Here is a 14,690-nt window from a genome sequence, read left to right on the forward strand (position 1 = left end):
AGTCCCTTGAGCTTCCCCTTCTTCTGCTAGGACAAGGAAAGTGCAGCTGTATTGATTTCTAATATACAGCACTGCCACGTAAGCCATTTTATTGGGCCAACAAACTGTTTAACAGACAAGTTCCCAGAGGTCTCAGGTTTTATCCAGGAGCATAGACACACCCTCTATAGGTAGGTGAAGTAACATTAACTGGAATTTACAAGAAAATACATCATATTACCCAGTTCCAGGAGAAGAATCCATTGTAACACCCCATTTCATTTATTTATTACTTTGTCTATCTCCTGCTGTTGTGGCATTTTCTGTACTGGATTCCTCCTTAGCTTTCCACAAAAATAGTGCAGGCTTTTTGAGGAAAATGTGTTGGTTTAGCAGTCCTAAAAAAAGTATCCCTCTGTTTAATTTATGTATGCACTAACCTGTTTCCAGTAATTCTGAGTGAATATTTAGATTCAGTAGGGCTGGCAGACATGCCTCTTACACTTCCCAGGGAGACCTGTCCAACTTCAGCCAAGTTATGAGCCTTTGTAAAGCTTTGGTTCTCATAGCCTCATAGAAGTTCTCACAAATTTCTGCTCAATTGGAATTAAACAGCTGCTTGTACACATTCATAGGACAAAAACAGAGATGTAGGTATTCCTGCACAGTCTTCAAGTTCTCTCATACAAGACTTTTGGGGATTTCTGGAATGCTGAGACTTGCAAGAGACTTTTCTATAATTCCTTGGATTTGCCAGGAATGTCAGTTAAATGAGAAGCAGCCTGTCTCCAGATCTGAACACTCTCTGCATGTGAGATAAAGTACGTACTGTGACAGCTCACCTCTGGAAGCCATGAAGTGTTTTAAATCTGAATGCTGGTTCTTTATCCAAGTAGTTGCTCAGAGGAATTCAACAAGTAGGACAGCTGCAATCTAGCAGCCACAGACTTTAGAACAGAAGTGTTTCCTGGTTTAAAATTCTAGAAGTGAAAAGTGTCTTCTGAAGAGACGGATGGCACTTTACATGGGAAAAAGAGGCTTTGGAAGTTCTTGAACACTTCTGGAAATGAATATGCATATCCTTGAGGTGGGACACACAACACAGCCCAGATTTGCAAGCACTTTCCCTGTGAAAGACTCCAGTGGATAGCCTGGAGATACAACAAAATCCCTTTCTGGAAAGGAAAAAGTGTCCAGCCATTTTTGGTGGAGGACTAGAAAGGGTAGAAGCTTCTACCAAACCTGTAGGAATGTTGCTACATACAGAACTGCTCTCTGGGTTACCTATTACACCACATGTCATGTGATGATATATATGGATTACATACTGTGCTACTAAGGGGCTGGGAGCTATGATGGTATGCTGGGTTCTCTACAACACATATCAGAAAGAAAAAAGGTGTTATGGTTTCAGCTTATATTTCCTATCCAGAAAGCTCGTGCAGGTGTTATTGGTTGTTACATATACACACACACACACTTCAATATAACACATTATGTTATTTATGTGTGTATATATGTATGTTCTAATAGTTTGATTATTCCTTCACAGACAATTCAGTCAGCTTTCAAGTACTAAGAAAAGTGCATTAGAATAGCTAGTGTCTGTTCAATAAGGCTTTCAAAAATTTAATTCAGTACCTAAGCTCTGAACCTTTGCCAGAGTTCTTTCACTTCAAATCATATGAATACAAAGAGTGCAGTATCAGAAACATCTCCAATATTTTTGTCCACACACTTGAGGCAATAGTGACCACAGTTCTCTTTCTCCCTGATAGTGAATTACACTGCTTCAAGCCAGCACTTCTCCCTGCTTTACTCTCCCTATCGCAGCCCAAGATGGTTCAAGAAAAAAACCAAAAATGCTGTCAAATAGAATTATACACCAATTCTACACCAGTTGAAGGGAATGGTTTTCCTACAGATAAGTTATCTGGGAGGAGAAAGGGAGATTTCTTTTCATAGAGAGGAGCCTATCCGGCGTTAAGACCACGACACATTACAAGGAGAGTTAAAAAGCTGAGTTATATTTGCACTTCCATGTGCAAGCAGAAATGTGTGCGGACACATTTTAGCAGACACATTTTAGCATCTGCTACATTTGGACAATGAGCTAAAGGAGAATACAACATCACAAGCTTCTTTGGATCCCATTGAAAGATGCCCGTTGATTTGATTTACTGCCTTTGTTTCCAGACGACAGCTCCATAGATTCAGTAATCAAGCAGCAAATGCAAAGTGAGGCTACGTCTGGTCATAGGCATGGAGATTTAATGAGAGGCTTGTGATTCCTCATGTCTCAGCCAAGCTGTTTCTCACCCTCAGTCTTTCGTGTCTTCCCTGAAACCTAACAAAGCCTTTTCTTTTTGCACAGTCTACATAAATCACTTCCGTCCAATTCAATTGCTGTGGTACAAATCTATTTTCATGGGGAGGGAAAGGTATATAAAAGAAAAAATGCTGGCATGGTGCAACATCATGAATGGACTTCAGTTCCTTTTCTCTCACTTGTCCAAAGGAAATGTGTGATAACACACCCATTTTTTTACCATAAAGAATTGTATTGATGTATGGGGGGGAAGGGGGGGAGGCGAAAATCAGAGCTAGCATATTCTTACCAAAAAAAATTCCATTCTGTTTACATCCCAGATTTTACACTTCCATTCCTTTTAATAAATACAGATCACTGATGCTTAGCAGGAATTTGCAAAGGCTTTGCAACTTTCAACTATTTCAGGCACATAGCAGGTAAAGGCAGCAACAAAACTAGACTGCAAAACTTGTAGCCTGTAGCACTTTAGTGACTTTGCATTAGCTGAACTGTAGACACAGAAGCTATCTGCCTTGAGAGTCATTAGAACCCATCATTATTTAAATATTTTGATGAGGGAAGAGAATTCATATTCTGATAGAAAAAACAATCTTAAAGTTAAAGCAAAAAGAATTATGATTTGGAGATTCAGTGTCCTTCTCCAACATATGACTTTAGGAATACCCACTGTGCAAGAGAAAGGTCATTAATCATCAGTATCTTAGGAAAGTCAAGAGATTCCATTCATTCATGTTGGCAGCCATTTAGAGGAGGAGCCTCATCAAGTGGTATGATCAAGTAGAGTGTGTATGAGATTGCATCAAAAAGGAGCATTCACTTCATTCAGATTTGGCAGAAGACAAGTCAAAGATGACTATGCCAAATTCCCTTTGCTGAATCCAATGAGTAGTCCACTTTGTCTAATTCCCTTCACCAGATGGTGAATAATATCACAAAATGTACAAAACAGAGCACACTCAAACTTTGCAGCCCCTCTGTGGATGAAATTTTGTGCAAGCTCTTTGCAAACAGTAGGCTGAGAGATGGCATGGAAGAGGGTTTGTACCTGTCATAGGGTTTGACTCAGCAACCTGCAAAGAAATATATAGCCTAAGGTGATAACAAGCTACTTAGCAAATGTATTAAAAATCCTTGTTCTGTCTTCCACTTGAGGCATGAAATACTGCACCTGAGGCAAGGTTTTTAGGTGAGGTAAGCATATCAACTTGCACACAACCCAGCTGAGATTTTCAAATAGCACCTCTCACCTCCAGTAGAATTTTCAAAAACAGTTATCAGTAAATCTAGTGCAGAAGCGCCTATAATAACCCAACCCTACCTCAACTCTCTGCCTGAAATGGAGAGGTAAAATCAAGATGTTTTGATGAAAACCAAACAAGTAGCTCATGCCAGTGAAGCTCAAGTAAATTCTGCAAATCTACAGGGGCAGAGTTTCAAACAATAAAATAAAATGCAGCTTGGTAATACGTCTTTTGCCTAATGACCTCTCAAAAATCACTGCTTACCCCACCAGGGAATGACTGCTTTGGGTGCCAATGAAGCAGCCAGAGCTGCTGTTCCTCATGAGTAAAATAATCTCAAAGTGTGTCCACTAACTTGGACAATTCAAGAGAACAGTGATACTGAAGCAAGAAACATGTTCTACCAGGGAGAGGCCCCTACTGATACATTACATCTCAGCAGGGCTGTGAAACCTGAAGGCATCTCCGATGGATGAAAAGCCTTTTCTTCTGCTAATGCGATGTGAAAAGCTACCATGTTATCAGCACTTCCTGGTGCACTGGAAACTGAGATCGTTAACAAGAGCAGCTCCATACCACCCTTCAGAGCCAAAAAGCTTAATTGAAGTGGATGGAAGATTAGACTCTTTTTATTCATTAAAAGAAGAGGTATCTTACATGGCTTCTTTTTATCTTTTAGATATTTGACATGCAAATATTTCCATTGCCAAGAGCTAAAAAAAAAAAAAACCCACCACACACACCCCAAACAAAACAAACCACCCCCCCCCCAAAAAAAAACCACCACGCACATAACACAGCAAAAAACACCACCACAAACAAAAACACACACAACACTGCAGCTTGTTTCTTTCACTCCAGAAGATAGTCCTACAAGTAAATCAGGGCATGTAAGAGGATGTTTCAGTATCTAAACACTTGGACACTGAGGGGCCACTTTAGCATCACTTGCTGTCATCTCCTGATTTGCTTTCTGAGTGTGCTGTTTGCAGTCAAAATTTTTCTCTAAAGGATTCCACTTCTTGGTGTCTTCCACACACATTCTATTGAATTCACCAGACAAATGAGGCAATTAAGGTATGCAACATGCTTGTTTCCCTCTTTCTCTTATGGGTTTTTTTTGTTTGTTTATTTTAATCCATGACGACAGGAATGAAGAGGGTGATGTGAATAGCTCTAGGTCTGCCCTGTATGCTTCTTCCACTGTGTAAACATATCTGAAGACCTGGTGTCTGCTCATCTCAAAATAAATAGATGGTTTCTTTCATTTACAAGCAAGGTACATGGCAGAAGAGTTCTATTTCCCACAGCACTTGAGGGAGCAATAGGCTTCACAAAACTAAAAGCTAAGACAATATTTCCAGCAACTGCATCATGTTCAACACATGACAAGTTCTGGTAAGACTGGCTGTGAAAGCAACTTTGGCTTATTTTTTCTTCACACAGTGATATAATCAAAAAAGTTTAATTGGCCAAGATCTTTGAAAGAAATAGCACTTCTAGGTTCTCTGGGATCGCCTGTTAATTTTTCTGTATAGGTCCAAAAATAATCAACTTATGACCTGCAAATCTAGCTTCTAATGGAAGTAGCAGTATATTTTCTTCAGGGCTATAAGGTCCATGCTGCTTTCTTACTACATATCACTACATAAATTATAACAGTGAGAAGCCTATGATATGCAGCAAGACTAATCACAACTCAAGTGTCATTATGTGACATATAAGACATGGAAATTTATTAATAAAAGTCAGCACTCCTAGGGAAAAAATTACCATCTGTTCTTCTTTATTTCATCTTCTTCAGAAATTATTGCCTTAGTCTGATTCACACACCTGAAACAAGAGGCAAGCACACATTCAGATCAGGAAGACCTGGATGCTGCACTCAGCAAGCACTTCACTTGTCCTCCTGCAAATGTATGGTCTGTCATGAAGTCACCCAAGCACAGGGCATCACAGCACTTCCAAAGAGTCTGTCATCACAGATTGGATATCACTATACTCATGGGGCCTGTTTTTCCATCGATGAGAAAACAACACTACCCCTAATCTACCTATCAAGAAATATAATGCCCAGGAGGTCAAGGACAACTATGTAACTGCTGTTTCTGCAGACAACATTGTAAAGCAGGATTCTTGATATTTAAGACATTCAGCATACAGTGTATATATGCCCTTACATGAAGGGAAAGCTTATATGCTCTGGTGGGAACAGGACAGTAAATGTAGATGCACCATGTGGGTACTTCAGTCGAATACCTGCACAGCCTGTAAGGAAGGAGGAAGATATGGAGGCCTCAGCAATCCTGCACAAGACACTTCTACTTGACTATTACACACATTTATGAGAACATAAATGTTGTATATAGTAACAACATGCCTTGTGTTGATGGGTGGATGTACATGGCTGTAAAAACCTTCCCTGGCTCAAAGTATCAAGGTAAGTTTTTCTACAGCTTAAGAAAAGAGTTTAAAAAAAAGTAGTTGGTAGACACTTTTCTGGCCCCTAGTTCCTGCAAACTGTTTTTCATCTACACTGTATCTTCAGGTTTGGGTCATCCCATCAAGAGCTTTGATTGCCAGTAATATACCTCAGAGTTTTGTGCTTCCCAGCATTTCTTATCCTGGGTGCAGCTCCTAGGAAAGGCTCCTTGTGAAACCAGGTGATAATTTTATAAGGGTACACCATGCATGATGGATTCATAATCAATAAGGTCCAGTGTATTGACAGAATTCAGCTTTGATACTTTTTCTAAGAAAAATTCTATTTCTAAGGTTAGACCTATCATTTTTAAAACAAATGGGGCAAAGCACTGTCAACAGTGATATTTGGTCTGAATTTCAGCCAAAAATATCAATCACCTACACCACAAATCCGTCAGCTCCATCCCTAGTGGCCACCTAATCTTAGTCTGCAAGTTCTGCTGAATTTCCTATGCAACACTCTCCACTGGTGGTTTTCCACAGATCCACTGCATATCAAACCAATTAATCAAACTTTTCAGAGTTCAATTTTAAACATATTTTTGGAAATATATAAGTTGAACCTTAACATTAGTTCCAGTGAGTTCTCTTTCACCTGCATGTCTTTTCAGTAAGAAATCTTGACTAAACACTTAACTCTACAAAACACTGTGGGAACATTTTATGGTATTATTTTACCAGCAATTATCAAAAAATAAAGTGTCCCAGGTTCTCAGGTTTCTAAGAAAATTGTAATTACTTGAACCACTTTGCATAGAAACAGCTTACTACACATGGAAATCCAGTGAATAGAATTACACAGAATTCAATCCAATCCATTGGCTGTTGCACCAGTGATGTTTCACTGCTGGCCACAACTTCTGAAAGACTGACCAGCTCCTGAAAGTTTATATGTAAATACCGACCTCTTAAATGAGATGACATTTTATCCTACTCCAGCAGTTACCCTGCAATAACCATCTTTGTGGTGTCTTACATTGAACAGAATTCATCACTTGCAGCCCAGAATGAAGATGACACAGAAGCCTCCCAGACAATTCCACCTACAGTGAGCTTTATAAGACTCATTACTTTGAAACAAACTGATAAATACAAGGTGAAAATACAAGTAGCTCCAATTAAGACCCTCATTTGGTGTCATTATAAATCATCTTCAACTCTCTCATTTGTACAAGTGCCAGAGAAAGACAAATGCCTTTCAAAACTGTTTGGACTCTGCTTGAAAAAAAGTAAGATACCTGGCAAGTAAACGGTCTCAAAAATCACAACACACTACAGCAAAACTAAGCAGAGAGCTAAACTTAACCAAAGAGCAAGACAGGACAGATCCAGGGAGAGGAGTCCTGCCAACCAGCACCTGATGATAGGGGTTACTTATAGCAACAGTGATAAAATTGACTTCCAGCCATTATTACATCTCCAGTGTATCTGCCCTTAGCGTCTTGGAGAGCAAGCATCAGCTAAAAATCAGGCACCATACCAAACCAATCTTGGTAGCTTCACCATGGATATCCCTATGGACAGGTTTCAATAGGGGTTGGTTGGCTGTTTCTTGAATCATCTATGTTAAGTCAAAGGATGGGAACTTCAAGGATCTGGAGCCAGCCTGACATTTACAAGCAGAACATACTGTACCAAGGCAAGCAAACAGCAACAGCCTTGGCACCAGGTGGAGGTACAAGAGCATACAGTGTAGAGGCAAATAACCCCAGAGTGTTTCAAAAAAAAAAAAAAAAACAACAACAAAACAAAACAAAAAAAACCCACAAAAACAAAAAACACCACACAAAACACAACAACAAACACCACCACACAAAAAAAAAAAAACCACCACACAAGCACGAAGTGGAAGGATTAAACAAGGAAAGTTGGGAAGTTTGTTTTATCCAGAATATATTCCTTTTCCAATCACAGCAAAACACATAGTACAGAAGGTGCCCTGATAAGACATGCAAAACTCACATCCCTTAAATTTACATTTCTTTTGATGTTGCTCCCTGATCTAAGTCATCTTGATGCCTAGACCTGCTCCAAACATCTGTTTCAACCTATTTTTGCCTCTGTTTCTCCAAGTAATAAAGCAAGTACCTCTTCTATTTCTCTCTAGTAAGAAGAAATATTTGAATCTCAGCAGAACCATCCTCAGGCCCACACAAATCACTCAGCCACCATCATCACCAGGATAGAAGACAGCAAAGCAGACCAGATCTTTCCCTGGAAAAGGCAGTTCTGAGGCTCTTTGACAGGAACAGCTGTGAAGCTTCTTTGTGTTTATACATCTGTTTTCTTGATCTCATGCACAGCCACCCTTCTCTCCAAACCCAAGGTAGTGCAAGGAGAGCAAGTGGGGACAAAAAGGAAACAAGTCCAGCTACCTTTGGTATCAAGAATATCAAACTTACAACCAAGGAAGAAACCATACGAGACAGTCAAATCTCTTACAATGCCCATTGCTAAGGGAACCAGAAGGCTGACTTGCCTCTAGATTTAACCCACAGATGCCAAGAAATGATCCTGCCTCTTGCTCTTTGTTGTGCTTCCCAGTAAAAATGCAGGGAAATACCATTTCTCTGTCACTGTGTGGGTCCTGTTAACATTGCCAGTTTGGAGTTCCTCCTCTGGTCTGTCAACACACTGGGGGTTAGAAAAAACACAGTAACAGAGGCTTATCCAGGAGAGCAAGTACAGTGAGGAGTCAACAAGCAGCAGGCAGGAAAGGCTACAAGGAATTGCACCCCCAGGAACCTCTGTGAGTTGAAATCGGAGCCTGTTATCAATCTAGCTAGATGTTGAAACCCAGTAGCTGGAGTAAATCAGATTAAACTCCTTCTGTATCAATGGCTAGAAACCAAACAAGTCTTTCCTCCCTTTTCTTTTGAATGATAACCCAAAAGATATTTCTGTCTGCTTAGCTAAGTAAATATACTACTTCAAAACAAATAAAAACAGGAGATCAAAACATCAGGTGAATTTTAGCATGGCAATAAGATCCTTTGAGATATGACCCAAAGTGAAAAGAAAAACTTGGTTATTACCTGGCCTGGGGAGCTACAGTAGTGGTGGAATAAGCAACCCATTTTACCTCCACAGCTAAAAAGGGGTTAAAAGCAACTGTTTCTTTGCCATAGTGATTTTTGCAAAGCACAAGACAAGTAAACAAAACAGAACTTAGAGAAGAAAAATTCTGTTACACTGGGACAAGCGAGAAGAAAGAAATCCTATATGATTGAGGAGACTTAAATTTTAAACTCAGTTCTCAGAAGATGATGAGAAGCAGAGCGACACGCTGACAAAGTGACTAAGAAGCCCATTCCTCCCCGGCCAACACACTCAGCACCCTGTTAGCACAGCCAAGCCCAGGATGTTGAAGCTGCAATAAGAAATGCTTCTTACCTGCCCTGGCCTTGATGGCTCTGGTGTTTGCCAATCTCTTTGTAAAACCAAATGCAAAATGAAGAAAATAAAAAAAAAACAAAAACAAAACCCCACACACCACTAAAAAAAGTGAAAAGGCAAAAAAAACCAAAAAAAGGCAACACAGAGACGTTCCTTAAAAGCCAACAGCACCACAGACCAACTGCTAGACAAGCAGGTCCTCCACGAGATGGAGACTTAAGGCATGTTACGCTTGCCCTGTCAAGGGAGATGATTTCACAGACTTCTTAAAAAGACAGCAAATCGGGTTAAAAAAATTGAAATAAACCAAAACGTATCAGCGCTTTAAAGGTTAACAGCTTCTGCTGAACAACATGCGTTTATCCAACCACGTCCCTGAGTATTTTTTTTAGCCCCGAGACCAATGAGCACATCTAAGAGGAGGGCCTTGGGATGGTGGAAAGGCTGAGTTACCCCCTCCCCTCTGCCTTCCCTCTTCTCCACCTAGCCCACTCCTCTTTTTTTTTTTTTTTTTTTATTTCCTAGTTTAGTAAATTAATGCAGCAAGAAACTCCCAAGATCTGGCAAGTCCTAGCAGGGGGGAGAGGGCAGAGGGGAAATGAGATGCATTAGGAGGACACTGAGCCACTTTCTTTCTGAGCACAATGGGAGTGCTTCCCAAGAAACTTCCCTTTCACTTCCCTCCGCTCTAGCCCTGAGCAATGGGACACCTTCCCTACAGCAGCAATAACTTATTCGGGAGGAAAATAGCCCAGGAAGCAGGAATCAACAGCAGCCACACGGCGGGCAGGAAAGCGAGACAACCGGGACTGCAGCACGGCTCCACACAGACAAATTCCTGTGGATGTAATTAGGAAGACACCCAGCTAGCGACGGAGATTAAAGCCCCGGGTTATTGTTGAGGGTTGTCCCTCTCATCCCCATCCTACCCCCACCACCCTGATGGCAAACCTACACCCCCTGCATCTTCCCCTCTTGCCAGCCTGATGTTCGGAGCCAGATCCCGCTGAAGGGAGATTTCGGTGCCGGAAAGCCTGCTCCTCCGGGCCCAAGCACCACTGCAGTGGCGGTGGCGGGGGCACAGGCGGAGAGGCGGGACGAGCCCAGGCAGCGCCGGTGCGGAGCGGAGCCGCCGGCCGCTCGGCAGGCGCCCGCGGAGCACCGCGCTCCGCCGCTGTCCAGGGTGCTGATCGGGAGGGGCGCCCAGCAGCGCTGTCCAGGGTGCTGACCCGAGCCGCCCGCCCTGCTATTGCCCGGGGTGCCGACCGGAGCCACCCCACGGCCTTCCCCCTGCCCAGCCTGCCTGCCGAGGGGTGGCTCGCACCCCACACCTAAGTGCCGGGTTACTTTATTGGCCAACCCCCCCGGCCCACCCTCACGGAGTACAAAAAAAAAAAAAGCCACACCAACAGCGAGAACTGGAAAAATGTGCAACGTCAACGCGCTCGGAGTCTATGTGTGGGAGACGATCGTTTTCTTCAGGTAAGGCTCGGCTTTACGGGAGGAGTGTGTGTGCGGCAGGCACTGTTGGGCTGCCCTGCCGTGCCCACCTCAAGCTCAGGGCACAGCCTCTAGGTACAGCCTCAGACTTAGGAAAGAGGTGTTCTGACTTTTTTGAGCTTGCTTTTCACCTCCTCTCGGTTCCCCGAGACCGGCTATCGCACAGTCCCGGGCTCGGGACTTTCCGCGGCTTTGGGAGTTACTCCGTTTAATTAGCACCGCAATCTCGCTAACCGCAGTGCTGAAAACATCGACCCCGGCTGGTTGCAAAGTGACAACTAGTGGTGGCTGGGAATGCTGCACTTGAATTTGCCCGGGTAAATATTCCCAACTCACCCTCTCCCCATCCTCAGATTGCAGGTTAAGGTGAGTTCCGTCAGATGCTCTCACTGCTTTAGCTGTTATCTAGAGAAATCGTGAGACTCCCTTTCAAGGAGTGCTCACTCTGCCTCCACAGCTTGCTATGTCTACAGTCACTCAAAGCAAAGAATCACCTTCCTTCCCAACTTTGTTTTTCTTTCATGTTTTTTTCCAAGACCCTTCCCTTGTAGAATCTAAATTAAAGCCAAAACAGGTGTGGGGAGCTTTTTACTATCATATCCCTTATCAACTAGATCTATTTTGACTCCAGTTTAGGTGTGTTCAGTTTCTCATTGAGGCTAAGGTAGGAGAAGGAACAGTTTTAGTCTTAAAGAATTGTTTCTGGTCCATATCCCCTTGCAGTGTTTTTATTAAATAGACAAAAATAAATATTGGAAGGTAGAAGCTTTTCCGTATTTGCATGAATAACACAGCCTCCTGTAGCAAGCGATAGATGACAGATACATGCAATTGAAAAAAGAACCCTTCTTGCATTACCCAAATTTGCTTAGTCTTAGACTTCATTTCAGTTGCATGGCTCTTACTTCTGCATTTGTGTATTTCAGAGTCTCATCTTATAATTTAACACAAAAACACAGACATTATTTACATATACATCACTGATGTAATACTTATTATTTTATGAATCACAGTAGACCTGCTGATACTGGCTAGACTTTTCTAGCTAGTGGTCTCTTTCCTTTTCAACACTAAAGCCTTCCCAGGCATAAAGATAGGGATGTCCTCACTTTTTCTGTAATTCCACAGAAAATCAAAGACAGCAAGATTGCAACATGAACTCAAAGCATTTAATGTTTATCTGTTAGGCAAACCAAGAAAGAATGTCTAGAAATAACTAAAAATATCAATATCTGAAAAGCAATGCACAACAGCCAATACTTCAGAGCCATCCTTTCTCATCTTAGTCACAAGTGTGAAGCAGCAATGCACAATATAATGGGGTGGACTAAAAGGAAGCATATCTATGTGCAATGAACTCTTTAGTTAAACAATGTTAAATCACAGAGATTTAAAACAACAACAAGAACAAGAAAATGAACACCATGCTACCAAAACCATACACAAATGCTCTGGAATGTTGTCCATAAATAAGCTAGAAGGTTAAAGGAAAACAAAACAGCCACACAAAGAAAGAGCACATTTCCAGGCTTGAGATTCCTATGGCCCTGTCATTAGAGCACCTGACTGGTTCTCCTCTGAACCGCCTGAACAAGTGAAATCGATACATACTTGTCTTGCTAATCCTGTTCTATAATGCACACTTATGTATCATAAGCGTGCACATGAATCACACAACTCATGTGAGCACTTACAGATTCTCAGCACATCAATGAAAGTCCTAGGTATTCAGAATCTTGATAAACCAGTCCCTTCAGGTTCTAATCTAAATGTTTACACTGTTATAAATTATATACCTATGCATATACATACAGGTGCTATATATGATTGTGTCATATAGTATTTTTTTAAAAAGCTATTTCTGGAAGTTTCAGTTTTCCTGAAATTAACATTTAAGAAAATTTGAAAATGCTTTAATTCAATTACAGGAAGATGTTGAAACCAAATTGTTTTGTGTACCGCAATCATTTCCAGAACAAGGAAAAAAACTTCAGCAATTCCTGCTCAGAACTGACTCTGAGCAACATTTATTTTCTTCTGCTTTGTGATATGTGTTCAGTTTATTACAGGCCAAAAATCTACCAGCCTTTCTGGTCCAGGAATAGCTTTGCTATTTCAGTTTCAGCAAGTGAAATTTATTCATTAACAGTCATTCATAAATTTAGTGTGCCAACTACTCCAGCACTCAGTCATACATAATGTTTAAAAAGTCTGCAAGCTGATAATCCAATAATCCATAATAGAAGTATGCATTGCTTTAAATTATAGGGTATACCACACTTCTCTTTCAGCCTGTCAAAAATATTCTGGAAACAGAATCCACTATATGTTAGCAAATACACCACAAAAATAAAGAAAAATCCAAAGTCCCAAAGGAAAATAAGCAGCCAATATAGGAAATAATACTAGATCTGTTGCTTAACAAAAATGTCTTTCACCAGCCTTTTAAAAAACAAGACCCCGTGGGAAAGAGCAACAGCTGGTGTGTGAATGCAAACATTATGGTATTGCCAATATGATATTTGCTTCTGTTACAGTTGGGGTGTTTTAGAAGGAATTTATGGTAAATGGCTTATTCTGACATGCCTTTCTTTATGGAATAGCTTTTCCCATTTTACTACCTGCCTTCTTGGACTGCAGTCACTTAGCTGTGACTAAGACATTTACTGAGAACCTGGGATGAGGCAGGGATGGAAACCGAGCTGGGGGATGAAGAGGGTCTTCTGACAGACAGGCTGCTTGACAAAGCTTTCCTTACACATGTCTGCAAGGCAAAATTATGTTCCTTGAAAATAAAAATAGACTGGTAGTATTTCCGCAGGGACTTCCAGATGTCCCGCTTATTTCTGTGGAGACGTATACAAACATTCTTCCAAAGCCTAACTACATACACTGTCTGTTCATACCCTGCTTCAGTCATGAATTCCTTCATGCAGAACAAAAAGCTACCTCTACCCTGTGGTGATCTTGCCTCGTCTTTCTGTTGTACTACAGCATTTTAATAGATGTAGTCGTCCAGCAAAAAACACTGCATAAACCTGGGGTAGGAATGTATCTTGTACAAGTTAAGAGATAAAAGCCTAGAACTGTCACCTTACTCAACGGGACTCTGTCCTATGCAGCTTTGAAATTGTACGGGCCTGATTCTTATCCTAATTGCACTTCTACATATCAGGAATCAGCAGCATTACTGCCATGATCAGAGCTGGCCCCTTCTGAACAGCAATCTGTCAGGTAACAGGAGTGATTCAAGGCTCCTGCTCCAAGTGGTTCACAGGCTAAAAGTTGCTGCCAGCCTCAAACCCTACTGGATTGCTCTAACCGGCATTTTTGTATTCCCTCCTGTCAGCAACAGAGCTCTTTTAAAACTATCAGAAGATGCCATTGCGAATATTATGTCTCTTAACTTTGTGGAAATAAAGACTTCTACCTAAAACAGACTTGACAAGTAGGTGATTGGAGAGCTGCTGATTTCAGCCCCTTGAAAATACAACAGAAGAAAACGCAGCGGAAGGAAAAGGAGAGTAACATGCATGTTATCTCCAAACCTTCTGCAACAACTCTGCAGTGCTAGATAGCATTAGAGAGGTAACTGTGAATGAAGCACTAGGCAGAGACTTCCAGAGCCACAAGTTCAGCAACATAGTGGATATTCTTAGTGTGAGGAAAATACTCTTTAACTACTAACTAAAATCTACTAGAAGCTCTGCCTTATGACCTGTTGTGCCTCTGCCGACTCTGTTGGCTTCTCCAAAAAA

At 41.4% G+C, this 14,690-nt stretch overlaps 2 protein-coding genes across 2 annotated transcripts in view; both read left to right on the plus strand.

The window, feature by feature from the left end:
- Positions 1 to 14,690, plus strand: part of SPARC (secreted protein acidic and cysteine rich) — a 425,399-nt gene that overhangs the window by 305,209 nt on the left and 105,500 nt on the right. The window lies entirely within an intron of this gene.
- The window catches only part of GLRA1 (glycine receptor alpha 1), a 36,133-nt gene continuing 32,301 nt past the window's right edge, over positions 10,859 to 14,690 (plus strand). The window contains exon 1 of the mRNA XM_065643781.1: positions 10,859 to 10,914. Within this exon, the coding sequence (XP_065499853.1) occupies positions 10,859 to 10,914 (56 nt within the window). The remainder of the gene's footprint in view (positions 10,915 to 14,690) is intronic.

Source organism: Caloenas nicobarica, chromosome 13 (genome assembly GCF_036013445.1).
Source record: "Caloenas nicobarica isolate bCalNic1 chromosome 13, bCalNic1.hap1, whole genome shotgun sequence".
Classification (NCBI taxonomy): Eukaryota; Metazoa; Chordata; class Aves; order Columbiformes; family Columbidae; genus Caloenas; species Caloenas nicobarica.